Source organism: Salmo trutta, unplaced genomic scaffold (assembly GCF_901001165.1).
Source record: "Salmo trutta unplaced genomic scaffold, fSalTru1.1, whole genome shotgun sequence".
Classification (NCBI taxonomy): domain Eukaryota; kingdom Metazoa; phylum Chordata; class Actinopteri; order Salmoniformes; family Salmonidae; genus Salmo; species Salmo trutta.
Genome location: NW_021823195.1, coordinates 2074477 through 2088485, shown reverse-complemented (window position 1 = coordinate 2088485; position 14009 = coordinate 2074477). Strand labels below are relative to the sequence as shown.

At 51.1% G+C, this 14009-nt stretch overlaps 1 protein-coding gene across 1 annotated transcript in view; it reads left to right on the top strand.

The window, feature by feature from the left end:
- LOC115189544 (probable JmjC domain-containing histone demethylation protein 2C) overlaps positions 1 to 14009 on the top strand; it is a gene marked incomplete in the record, with an annotated part of 78029 nt that overhangs the window by 36552 nt on the left and 27468 nt on the right. Inside the window, 6 exon segments of the mRNA XM_029748167.1 lie at positions 4625 to 4714; positions 5411 to 5538; positions 9041 to 9263; positions 12183 to 12394; positions 12520 to 12952; positions 13067 to 13290. Coding sequence (XP_029604027.1) covers positions 4625 to 4714; positions 5411 to 5538; positions 9041 to 9263; positions 12183 to 12394; positions 12520 to 12952; positions 13067 to 13290 — 1310 coding nt within the window.

Sequence of the window (14009 nt, the reverse complement as noted above, 5' to 3'; positions counted from 1 at the left end):
TCTCTCTCTCCCCCTCCTTCTCTCTCCCTCTCCCCCCCCCCCCCCTCCCCCCCTCCCCCCTCCCTCCCTCTCTCTCCTCTCTCTCCAAGGTGGGGGACTGGTTGAGACAGACATTGTGTTGTAGTTCTGATGGTTGGTCACAGGGCCCAGGGCAGGTGTAAATCACCATGACGACAGACAGTGCATATCTGCTGTCCCCAGCCTGCCCCCTACTGCCTGCTATAGTAGTGGTAGGGGACTGACTGTGTGCTTCTCTCTGTCTCTGTCTGTCTGTGTCTCTGGCTCCAACTCAAAGGGCTTTATTGGCATGGGAAACACATGTTTATTACCTAAACAAGTGAAATAAACATTACTCTGTCTGCCTGTCTGGACGGCAACCCTCCAGCTCCTACAGAGCGTGGAACCCCATCCATCACAGCTCCTACAGAGCGTGGAACCCCCTCCATCACAGCTCCTACAGAGCGTGGAACCCCATCCATCACAGCTCCTACAGAGCGTGGAACCCCATCCATCACAGCTCCTACAGAGCGTGGAACCCCCTCCATCACAGCTCCTACAGAGCGTGGAACCCCATCCATCACAGCTCCTACAGAGCATGGAACCCCCATCCATCACAGCTCCTACAGAGCGTGGAACCCCATCCATCACAGCTCCTACAGAGCGTGGAACCGCATCCATCACAGCTCCTACAGAGCGTGGAACCCCATCCGTCATAGCTCCTACAGAGCGTGGAACCCCCATCCGTCACAGCTCCTATAGAGCGTGGAACCCCCATCCCTCCAGCTCCTACAGAGCGTGGAACCCCCATCCGTCACAGCTCCTACAGAGCGTGGAACCCCATCCGTCACAGCTCCTACAGAGCGTGGAACCCCATCCGTCACAGCTCCTACAGAGCGTGGAACCCCATCCGTCACAGCTCCTACAGAGCGTGGAACCCCCATCCCTCCAGCTCCTACAGAGCGTGGAACCCCCATCCGTCACAGCTCCTACAGAGCGTGGAACCCCCATCCGTCACAGCTCCTACAGAGCGTGGAACCCCATCCATCACAGCTCCTACAGAGCGTGGAACCCCCATCCATCACAGCTCCTACAGAGCGTGGAACCCCATCCCTCCTGCTCCTACAGAGCGTGGAACCCCCATCCATCACAGCTCCTACAGAGCGTGGAACCCCCATCCATCACAGCTCCTACAGAGCGTGGAACCCCATCCCTCCTGCTCCTACAGAGCGTGGAACCCCATCCATCACAGCTCCTACAGAGCGTGGAACCCCATCCGTCACAGCTCCTACAGAGCGTGGAACCCCCATCCGTCACAGCTCCTACAGAGCGTGGAACCCCCATCCGTCACAGCTCCTACAGAGCGTGGAACCCCATCCGTCACAGCTCCTACAGAGCGTGGAACCCCATCCGTCACAGCTCCTACAGAGCGTGGAACCCCATCCGTCACAGCTCCTACAGAGCGTGGAACCCCATCCGTCACAGCTCCTACAGAGCGTGGAACCCCCATCCGTCACAGCTCCTACAGAGCGTGGAACCCCATCCCTCACAGCTCCTACAGAGCGTGGAACCCCATCCGTCACAGCTCCTACAGAGCGTGGAACCCCCATCCGTCACAGCTCCTACAGAGCGTGGAACCCCATCCGTCACAGCTCCTACAGAGCGTGGAACCCCATCCTTCACAGCTCCTACAGAGCGTGGAACCCCATCCGTCACAGCTCCTACAGAGCGTGGAACCGCATCCATCACAGCTCCTACAGAGCGTGGAACCCCATCCGTCATAGCTCCTACAGAGCGTGGAACCCCCATCCGTCACAGCTCCTATAGAGCGTGGAACCCCCATCCATCACAGCTCCTACAGAGCGTGGAACCCCATCCGTCACAGCTCCTACAGAGCGTGGAACCCCATCCATCACAGCTCCTACAGAGCGTGGAACCCCCATCCATCACAGCTCCTACAGAGCGTGGAACCCCATCCCTCCTGCTCCTACAGAGCGTGGAACCCCATCCGTCACAGCTCCTACAGAGCGTGGAACCCCATCCGTCACAGCTCCTACAGAGCGTGGAACCCCATCCGTCACAGCTCCTACAGAGCGTGGAACCCCATCCCTCCTGCTCCTACAGAGCGTGGAACCCCCATCCATCACAGCTCCTACAGAGCGTGGAACCCCCATCCATCACAGCTCCTACAGAGCGTGGAACCCCATCCCTCCTGCTCCTACAGAGCGTGGAACCCCATCCATCACAGCTCCTACAGAGCGTGGAACCCCATCCGTCACAGCTCCTACAGAGCGTGGAACCCCCATCCGTCACAGCTCCTACAGAGCGTGGAACCCCCATCCGTCACAGCTCCTACAGAGCGTGGAACCCCATCCGTCACAGCTCCTACAGAGCGTGGAACCCCATCCGTCACAGCTCCTACAGAGCGTGGAACCCCATCCGTCACAGCTCCTACAGAGCGTGGAACCCCATCCGTCACAGCTCCTACAGAGCGTGGAACCCCCATCCGTCACAGCTCCTACAGAGCGTGGAACCCCATCCTCACAGCTCCTACAGAGCGTGGAACCCCATCCGTCACAGCTCCTACAGAGCGTGGAACCCCCATCCGTCACAGCTCCTACAGAGCGTGGAACCCCATCCGTCACAGCTCCTACAGAGCGTGGAACCCCATCCTTCACAGCTCCTACAGAGCGTGGAACCCCATCCGTCACAGCTCCTACAGAGCGTGGAACCGCATCCATCACAGCTCCTACAGAGCGTGGAACCCCATCCGTCATAGCTCCTACAGAGCGTGGAACCCCCATCCGTCACAGCTCCTATAGAGCGTGGAACCCCCATCCATCACAGCTCCTACAGAGCGTGGAACCCCATCCGTCACAGCTCCTACAGAGCGTGGAACCCCATCCATCACAGCTCCTACAGAGCGTGGAACCCCCATCCATCACAGCTCCTACAGAGCGTGGAACCCCATCCCTCCTGCTCCTACAGAGCGTGGAACCCCATCCGTCACAGCTCCTACAGAGCGTGGAACCCCATCCGTCACAGCTCCTACAGAGCGTGGAACCCCATCCGTCACAGCTCCTACAGAGCGTGGAACCCCCATCCGTCACAGCTCCTACAGAGCGTGGAACCCCATCCGTCACAGCTCCTACAGAGCGTGGAACCCCATCCGTCACAGCTCCTACAGAGCGTGGAACCCCCATCCGTCACAGCTCCTACAGAGCGTGGAACCCCATCCGTCACAGCTCCTACAGAGCGTGGAACCCCATCCGTCACAGCTCCTACAGAGCGTGGAACCCCATCCGTCACAGCTCCTACAGAGCGTGGAACCCCCATCCGTCACAGCTCCTACAGAGCGTGGAACCCCATCCGTCACAGCTCCTACAGAGCGTGGAACCCCATCCGTCACAGCTCCTACAGAGCGTGGAACCCCATCCGTCACAGCTCCTACAGAGCGTGGAACCCCCATCCGTCACAGCTCCTACAGAGCGTGGAACCCCATCCGTCACAGCTCCTACAGAGCGTGGAACCGCATCCGTCACAGCTCCTACAGAGCGTGGAACCCCATCCGTCACAGCTCCTACAGAGCGTGGAACCCCCATCCGTCACAGCTCCTACAGAGCGTGGAACCCCCATCCGTCACAGCTCCTACAGAGCGTGGAACCCCATCCGTCACAGCTCCTACAGAGCGTGGAACCCCCATCCGTCACAGCTCCTACAGAGCGTGGAACCCCATCCGTCACAGCTCCTACAGAGCGTGGAACCCCATCCGTCACAGCTCCTACAGAGCGTGGAACCCCCTCCATCACAGCTCCTACAGAGCGTGGAACCCCATCCGTCACAGCTCCTACAGAGCGTGGAACCCCCTCCATCACAGCTCCTACAGAGCGTGGAACCCCATCCATCACAGCTCCTACAGAGCGTGGAACCCCATCCCTCCATCTCCTACAGAGCGTGGAACCCCCTCCATCACAGCTCCTACAGAGTGTGGAACCCCATCCTTCACAGCTCCTACAGAGCGTGGAACCCCATCCGTCACAGCTCCTACAGAGCGTGGAACCCCATCCTTCACAGCTCCTACAGAGCGTGGAACCCCATCCGTCACAGCTCCTACAGAGCGTGGAACCCCCATCCCTCCATCACAGTGTGTTATTAGCATTAACAGTAGTATAGTTGATATGATTCCCCATGTTGAGAAATGGCAGCAGAGGATTCATCCTGATTCTCCAGTTCAACCTGTGAACCTCCTGAGAGACTGGGTGGACCAGCATGTAGTGGCTGAGGCCCAAATGGGCCCCTATTCCCTTTATAGTGGAGCACTCCAACACCCGCAGAGCAATGCCCTATAAAGGGAATAGAGTAGCGTTTGGGAAGCAGCCAGACGTGGTTCTGTTGAGATCTGACAGGGTTTGCGTGGCTCAGTTGGTAGAGCGTGGTGTTTGCAACGCCAGGGTTGTGGGTTCGATTCCCACGGGGGACCAGTACGGAGAAAAAATGAAATGTATGCATTCGCTACTGTAAGTCGCTCTGGATAAGAGCGTCTGCTAAATGACTAAAATGTAGAAATGTAAAAATGTTTGTGACTGTTGGTTTGAGGGTAGTAATGTGTGTTTCGTTGTTCCTCCAGATAAAGAGCTGTATGCCTGGCTGAAGTGTGTCAAGGGACAGCAGCACGGTCACAAGTACCTGATGCCAACACAGATTATCCCAGGAACTGGTAGGAACCAATGATTTATGTTCCTCTCTCTCTGTCTGGACCTCAGCCAGGGCTGGAATAGCTTTCATTATTCAGGAAACTACAACACAGGACTCCATTACAACACAACACACCATTACAACACAAGACAGGACTCCATTACAACACAACACAGGACTCCATTACAACACAAGACAGGACTCCATTACAACACAACACACCATTACAACACAAGACAGGACTCCATTACAACACAAGACAGGACTCCATTACAACACAAGACAGGACTCCATTACAACACAACACAGGACTCCATTACAACACAAGACAGGACTCCATTACAACGCAAGACAGGACTCCATTACAACACAAGACAGGACTCCATTACAACACAAGACAGGACTCCATTACAACACAAGGCAGGACTCCATTACAACACAAGACAGGACTCCATTACAACACAGTTGTTCTCCTCTGACAATAAGCCTTCCCTGTGGCTCAGTTGGTAGAGCATGGTGTTTGCAACGCCAGGGTTGTGGGTTCGATTCCCACGGGGGACCAGTACAACAACAAAAAATAATGCATGAAATGAAATGTATGCATTCACTACTGTAAGTCGCTGTAAGTTACTAAAATGTAATGTAAATGTAATAACACAGTGTAACTGTAGCATGCTGACGGACGTGTGCAGTAATGAACAGTGGGTCTGGTTTGCAGTTCTAGCGGAGGTGGTGAACGCCATGCATCTGTTCAGGGAGAAGGACAGCGTCAGGTCACCATGTGTCTGTACTGAGAAACACACCAGTCTACTCAACAAGCTGCCAGTTACCAACGGAGTCTCTCAGGTATGGAGATGCCCTGCTGTTACTGCTCTGTTACCGCTCTGTTACCGCTCTGTTACCGCGCTTTTTCTGCTCTGTTACTGCTCTGTCTGTTACTGCTCTGTTACTGCTCTGTTACTGCTCTGTTACCGCTCTGTTACCGCTCTGTTACCGCTCTGTTACCGCGCTTTTTCTGCTCTGTTACTGCTCTGTCTGTTACTGCTCTGTTACTGCTCTGTTACTGCTCTGTTACCGCTCTGTTACCGCTCTGTTACCGCTCTGTTACCGCTCTGTTACTGCTGCGTCCCCAAGTAGCACCCTATTCCCTACATAGTGCACTACTTTAGACCAGAGCCCTATGGCACCCTATTCCCTATATAGTGCACTACTTTAGACCAGAGCCCTATGGCACCCTATTCCCTATATAGTGCACTACTTTAGACCAGAGCTCTATGGCACCCTATTCCCTATATAGTGCACTATTTTAGACCAGAGCCCTATGGCACCCTATTCCCTATATAGTGCACTACTTTAGACCAGAGCCCTATGGCACCCTATTCCCTATATAGTGCACTACTTTAGACCAGAGCCCTATAGAACCCTACATAGTGCACTACTTTAGACCAGCGCCCTATGGCACCCTATTCACTATATAGTGCACTACTTTAGACCAGAGCCCTATGGCACTGTATTCCCTATATAGTGCACTACTTTAGACCAGAGCCCTATGGCACCCTATTCCCTATATAGTGCACTACTTTAGACCAGAGCCCTATGGAACCGTATTCACTACATGGGAATAAGGTGGTATTTGGGATGCACTTTCATGTCTGTTAGCTCAGTAATGTAGACTAGTTAGAGCTCTGTCTGTTAGCTCAGTAATATAGACTAGTTAGAGCTCTGTCTGTTAGCTCAGTAATATAGACTAGTTAGAGCTCTGTCTGTTAGCTCAGTAATGTGGACTAGTTAGAGCTCTGTCTGTTAGCTCAGTAATGTAGACTAGTTAGAGCTCTGTCTGTTAGCTCAGTAATATAGACTAGTTAGAGCTCTGTCTGTTTGCTCAGTAATGTAGACTAGTTAGAGCTCTGTCTGTTAGCTCAGTAATGTAGACTAGTTAGAGCTCTGTCTGTTAGAGCTCTAACTAGTCTACATTACTGAGCTAACAGACAGAGCTCTAACTAGTCTATATTACTGAGCTGTCTGTTAGCTCAGTAATGTAGACTAGTTAGAGCTCTGTCTGTTAGCTCAGTAATGTAGACTAGTTAGAGCTCTGTCTGTTAGCTCAGTAATGTAGACTAGTTAGAGCTCTGTTAGCTCAGTAATATAGACTAGTTAGAGCTCTGTCTGTTAGCTCAGTAATATAGACTAGTTAGAGCTCTGTCTGTTAGCTCAGTAATGTAGACTAGTTAGAGCTCTGTCTGTTAGCTCAGTAATGTAGACTAGTTAGAGCTCTGTCTGTTAGCTCAGTAATATATACTAGTTAGAGCTCTGTCTGTTAGCTCAGTAATGTAGACTAGTTAGAGCTCTGTCTGTCAGCTCCGTAATGTAGACTAGTTAGTGCTCTGTCTGTTAGCTCAGTAATATAGACTAGTTAGAGCTCTGTCTGTTAGCTCAGTAATATAGACTAGTTAGAGCTCTGTCTGTTAGCTCAGTAATGTAGACTAGTTAGAGCTCTGTCTGTTAGCTCAGTAATGTAGACTAGTTAGAGCTCTGTCTGTTAGCTCAGTAATGTAGACTAGTTAGAGCTCTGTCTGTTAGCTCAGTAATGTAGACTAGTTAGAGCTCTGTCTGTTAGCTCAGTAATGTAGACTAGTTAGAGCTCTGTCTGTTAGCTCAGTAATGTAGACTAGTTAGAGCTCTGTTAGCTCAGTAATGTAGACTAGTTAGAGCTCTGTCTGTTAGCTCAGTAATGTAGACTAGTTAGAGCTCTGTCTGTTAGCTCAGTAATATAGACTAGTTAGAGCTCTGTCTGTTAGCTCAGTAATGTGGACTAGTTAGAGCTCTGTCTGTTAGCTCAGTAATGTAGACTAGTTAGAGCTCTGTCTGTTAGCTCAGTAATATAGACTAGTTAGAGCTCTGTCTGTTTGCTCAGTAATGTAGACTAGTTAGAGCTCTGTCTGTTAGCTCAGTAATGTAGACTAGTTAGAGCTCTGTCTGTTAGAGCTCTAACTAGTCTACATTACTGAGCTAACAGACAGAGCTCTAACTAGTCTATATTACTGAGCTGTCTGTTAGCTCAGTAATGTAGACTAGTTAGAGCTCTGTCTGTTAGCTCAGTAATGTAGACTAGTTAGAGCTCTGTCTGTTAGCTCAGTAATGTAGACTAGTTAGAGCTCTGTTAGCTCAGTAATATAGACTAGTTAGAGTTCTGTCTGTTAGCTCAGTAATATAGACTAGTTAGAGCTCTGTCTGTTAGCTCAGTAATGTAGACTAGTTAGAGCTCTGTCTGTTAGCTCAGTAATGTAGACTAGTTAGAGCTCTGTCTGTTAGCTCAGTAATATATACTAGTTAGAGCTCTGTCTGTTAGCTCAGTAATGTAGACTAGTTAGAGCTCTGTCTGTCAGCTCCGTAATGTAGACTAGTTAGAGCTCTGTCTGTTAGCTCAGTAATATAGACTAGTTAGAGCTCTGTCTGTTAGCTCAGTAATATAGACTAGTTAGAGCTCTGTCTGTTAGCTCAGTAATGTAGACTAGTTAGAGCTCTGTCTGTTAGCTCAGTAATGTAGACTAGTTAGAGCTCTGTCTGTTAGCTCAGTAATGTAGACTAGTTAGAGCTCTGTCTGTTAGCTCAGTAATGTAGACTAGTTAGAGCTCTGTCTGTTAGCTCAGTAATGTAGACTAGTTAGAGCTCTGTCTGTTAGCTCAGTAATGTAGACTAGTTAGAGCTCTGTTAGCTCAGTAATGTAGACTAGTTAGAGCTCTGTCTGTTAGCTCAGTAATGTAGACTAGTTAGAGCTCTCCCTTTCCTTCCAGACTTGATTTTGAACAGTGTGTCTGTGACGTTGTTGTTGACGTGTTGTTGAATTGTGTTGTTGTTGACGTGTTGTTGTTGACCTGTGTAGTCTGTGACGTGTTGTTGTTGACGTGTTGTTGTTGACCTGTGTAGTCAGTTGAACAGTGTGTCTGTGACGTGTTGTTGTTGACGTGTTGACGTGTTGTTGTTGACCTGTGTAGTCTGTGACGTGTTGTTGTTGACGTGTTGTTGTTGACCTGTGTAGTCTGTGACGTGTTGTTGTTGACCTGTGTAGTCAGTTGAACAGTGTGTCTGTGACATGTTGTTGTTGACGTGTTGTTGTTGACCTGCGTCTTCACCTGTGTCTCCTGGTCAGGTTCTCCAGAACGTGTTGTTGTTCACGTGTTGTTGTTGACCTGTGTTGTTGTTGACCTGCGTCTCCACCTGTGTCTCCTGGTCAGGTTCTCCAGAACGTGTTGTTGTTGACGTGTTGTTGTTGACCTGCGTTGTTGTTGACGTGTTGTTGTTGACGTGTTGTTGTTGACCTGCGTCTCCACCTGTCTGTCCTGGTCAGGTTCTCCAGAACGTGTTAAACCACAGCAACAAGGTCTCTCTATGTAACGTGAAGACAGAGCCTGGACAGCTGAACCCCATTCAGAGTAAAGCTGAGACGAACGGAGGATCCAGCCCTGCCTCAGACATCTCCTCGGACTCCAAACGGACTCCCCCGGAGTCCCAGAGTCCTCTCCACTTCCTGGCTGACCTGGCTGAACAGAAATCACGGGACGAAAAGAAAGGTACATCACGCTAGTGAACACACGCTGAACCCTGTCTGCTGGTCCGTCTGACTGTTAGCCCGGACCGCTGACAACGTTCCTCTAAGTGTCTAGTTTGTTCCAACCCTTCTGTTTAGGGCTCAGTATTCCAACCCTCCTGTTTAGGGCTCAGTATTCCAACCCTCTTGTTTAGGGCTCAGTATTCCAACCCTCCTGTTTAGGGCTCAGTATGACTGTAGTTATACAGCAGTATTCCAACCCTCCTGTTTAGGGCTCAGTATGACTGTAGTTATACAGCAGCGTTCCAACCCTCCTGTTTAGGGCTCAGTATGACTGTAGTTATACAGCAGCGTTCCAACCCTCCTGTTTAGGGCTCAGTATGACTGTAGTTATACAGCAGCATTCCAACCCTCCTGTTTAGGGCTCAGTATTCCAACCCTCCTGTTTAGGGCTCAGTATGACTGTAGTTATACAGCAGCGTTCCAACCCTCCTGTTTATGGCTCAGTATGACTGTAGTTATACAGCAGTATTCCAACCCTCCTGTTTAGGGCTCAGTATGACTGTAGTTATACAGCAGCGTTCCAACCCTCCTGTTTAGGGCTCAGTATGACTGTAGTTATACAGCAGCGTTCCAACCCTCCTGTTTAGGGCTCAGTATGACTGTAGTTATACAGCAGCGTTCCAACCCTCCTGTTTAGGGCTCAGTATGACTGTAGTTATACAGCAGCGTTCCAACCCTCCTGTTTAGGGCTCAGTATGACTGTAGTTATACAGCAGCGTTCCAACCCTCCTGTTTATGGCTCAGTATGACTGTAGTTATACAGCAGTATTCCAACCCTCCTGTTTAGGGCTCAGTATGACTGTAGTTATACAGCAGCGTTCCAATCCTCCTGTTTAGGGCTCAGTATGACTGTAGTTATACAGCAGCGTTCCAACCCTCCTGTTTAGGGCTCAGTATGACTGTAGTTATACAGTCATGGCCAAAAGTTTTGAGAATGACACAAATATTATTTTCCACAAAGTTTGCTGCTTCAGTGTCTTTAGATATTTTTGTCAGATGTTACTATGGAATACTGAAGTATAATTACAAGCATTTCATAAGTGTCAAAGGCTTTTATTGACAATTACAGGAAGTTGATGCAAAGAGTCAATATTTGCAGTGTTGAACCTTCTTTTTCAAGACCTCTGCAATCCGCCCTGGCACGCTGTCAATTAACTTCTGGGCCACATCCTGGCTGATGGCAGCACATTCTTGCATAATCAATGCTTGGAGTTTGTCAGAATTTGTGGGTCTTTGTTTGTCCACCCGCCTCTTGAGGATTGACCACAAGTTCTCAATGGGATTAAGGTCTGGGGAATTTCCTGGCCATGGACCCAAAATATCGATGTTTTGTTCCCCGAGCCACTTAGTTATCACTTTTGCCTCATGGCAAGGTGCTCCATCATGCTGGAAAAGGCATTGTTCGTCACCAAACTGTTCCTGGATGGTTGGGAGAAGTTGCTCTCGGAGGATGTGTTGGTACCATTCTTTATTCATGGCTGTGTTCTTAGGCAAAATTGTGAGTGAGCCCACTCCCTTGGCTGAGAAGCAACCCCACACATGAATGGTCTCAGGATGCTTTACTGTTGGTATGACACAGGACTGATGGTAGCGCTCACCTTGTCTTTTCCGGACAAGCTTTTTTCCGGATTCCCCAAACAATCGGAAAGGGGATTCATCAGAGAAAATGACTTTACCCCAGTCCTCAGCAGTCCAATCCCTGTACCTTTTGCAGAATATCAGTCTGTCCCTGATGTTTTTCCTGGAGAGAAGTAGCTTCTTTGCTGCCCTTCTTGACACCAGGCCATCCTCCAAATGTCTTTGCCTCACTGTGTGTGCAGATGCACTCACACCTGCCTGCTGCCATTCCTGAGCAAGCTCTGTACTGGTGGTGCCCCGATCCCGCAGCTGAATCAACTTTAGGAGACGTCCAGGCGCTTGCTGGACTTTCTTGGGCGCCCTGAAGCCTTCTTCACAACAATTGAAGCGCTCTCCTTGAAGTTCTTGATGATCCGGTAAATGGTTGATTTAGGTGCAATCTTACTGGCAGCAATATCCTTGCCTGTGAAGCCCTTTTTGTGCAAACCAATGATGACGGCACGTGTTTCCTTGCAGGTAACCATGGTTGACAGAGGAAGAACAATGATTCCAAGCACCACCCTCCTTTTGAAGCTTCCAGTGTGTTATTCGAACTCAATCAGCATGACAGAGTGCTCTCCAGCCTTGTCCTCGTCAACACTCACACCTGTGTTAACGAGAGAATCACTGACATGATGTCAGCTGGTACTTTTGTGGCAGGGCTGAAATGCAGTGGAAATGTTTTTTGGGGGGATTCAGTTCATTTGCATGGCAAAGAGGGACTTTGCAATTAATTGCAATTCATCTGATCACTCTTCATAACATTCTGTAGTATATGCAAATTGCCATCATGCAAACTGAGGCAGCAGACTTTGTGAAAATGTATATTTGTGTCATTCTCAAAACTTTTGGCCACAACTGTACAGCACTATTCCAACCCTCCTGTTTAGGGCTCAGTATGACTGCAGCCACATGTTAATCCATCCCATTCGCTCTAGCCAACCTGCCTAGAAACTGTCATGTTTAACATCTTGTCATTGTCAGAGATGATATGTATATGGTGGATCATTTGTTTTGTATCGTTTTATATCCTGTTTGGACAGCGGTCTTTGGTAGTTGAAGTGTGTTGTAACTGGTGTGTTGCTGTGTTGTGGATTCATACATATTTCTGTCATTATTGTGATAATGTATTATCTTGTGACAGGTAAAGTGTGTAACATGTTGATGATAAATGCCAGATATCTCCAGAGAGGTTAGTTGTTACTGCTGTGTGATGATGATGATGATGTTTTATAACTGATGTATCTTGTCTCTGGTGTAGAAAACAAGGAGTCTCCTCTGGGTAAGGTGGGCAAGGAGGACAAGGTCAGTAGCCTGGAGTCTCTCCACTGTAAAGCATCTAGCCTGGTGTCTAACATCACAGAACAGGGCTCGACTCTGAGAGACCTCCTAACTACCACCGCTGGTAAACTCCGTCTGGGCTCTACTGATGCTGGCATCGCCTTCGCTCCTGTATACTCCACCGCAGCACAGGTACGTGGCTGGGACAGAGAGACACACACCTAGCCAACGTTATCTTGCTGTATGGAGGGAATAACGCTGATTTATTTCTCCAGACTGATTGGTGTGTTCTGATGCAGTATATCTCCTCTCTCCAGATGGGGAAGAGTGGCCGCAGCATGCCCAACCTCCTGGATGACATCATAGCGTCCGTGGTCGAGAACAAAATCCCTGCCAGCCGAGGAGCCAAGCTGAGTCTGAAGCTGGAGGCCACCACCACCACCACTACAGAGGACAGGGAGGTGAAGACAGAGAGGATCGAGAGGAAGAAGCAGCCTGGGACAGGTCCAAACCCTGGGACTGGGACAGGTCCAAACCCTGGGACAGGTCCAAACCCTGGGACTGGGACAGGTCCAAACCCTGGGGCTGGGACAGGTCCAAACCCTGGGGCTGGGACAGGTCCAAACCCTGGGACTGGGACAGGTCCAAACCCTGGGGCAGGTCCAAACCCTGGGGCTGGGGCAGGTCCAAACCCTGGGGCTGGGGCAGGTCCAAACCCTGGGGCTGGGACAGGTCCAAACCCTGGTCCTGGTCCTAACCCTGGGACTGGTCCTGGTCCAAACCCTGGGACTGGTCCTGGTCCTAAGCCTGGGACTGGTCCTGGTCCTAACCCTGGTCCTGGTCCTAACCCTGGGACTGGTCCTAGTCCTAACCCTGGGACTGGTCCTGGTCCAAACCCTGGTCCTGGTCCTAACCCTGGGACTGGGACAGGAGAGCTTCCTGTAGCCAAGCCTCAACTAGAGAAGACCCTGCTGCTCCATGCAGACATCCCCCACTGCTGGTTGTACGAACGCAGACTGCTCTGGCTGAAAGACCATCGCCACCCTGGCAACTGGAAGCTGTTCAGAGAGTGTTGGAGACAGGGACAGGTCAGTCAGTCTCTACTTCCTCCTTCAGATGTTTCCTCACTCACTAGCTTCATCTCCAGTGCTTTTAGTTGGTGGAGATGCAGTGCATGCTGAATATGTGGGTCCTACTGTGTGCAATATTCACTGTTGCTTTGTCTCTGACCGGGCTGTATGGAGAGCGGCGGTGGAGACCACCGGGCTGTATGGAGCGGCGGTGGAGACCACCGGGCTGTGTGGAGACCGCCGGGCTGTATGGAGCGGCGGTGGGGACCACCGGGCTGTGTGGAGACCGCCGGGCTGTATGGAGCGGCGGTGGAGACCACCGGGCTGTGTGGAGACCGCCGGGCTGTATGGAGCGGCGGTGGGGACCACCGGGCTGTATGGAGCGGCGGTGGAGACCACCGGGCTGTATGGAGAGCGGCGGTGGAGACCGCCGGGCTGTATGGAGCGGCGGTGGAGACCGCCGGGCTGTATGGAGCGGCGGTGGAGACCGCCGGGCTGTATGGAGCGGCGGTGGAGACCACCGGGCTGTATGGAGCGGCGGTGGAGACCACCGGGCTGTATGGAGCGGCGGTGGAGACCACCGGGCTGTATGGAGCGGCGGTGGAGACCACCGGGCTGTAGAGAGAGGCGGTGGAGACCGCCGGGCTGTATGGAACGGCGGTGGTGGAGACCACCGGGCTGTGTGGAGACCGCCGGGTTGTATGGAGCGGCGGTGGAGACCACCGGGCTGTGTGGAG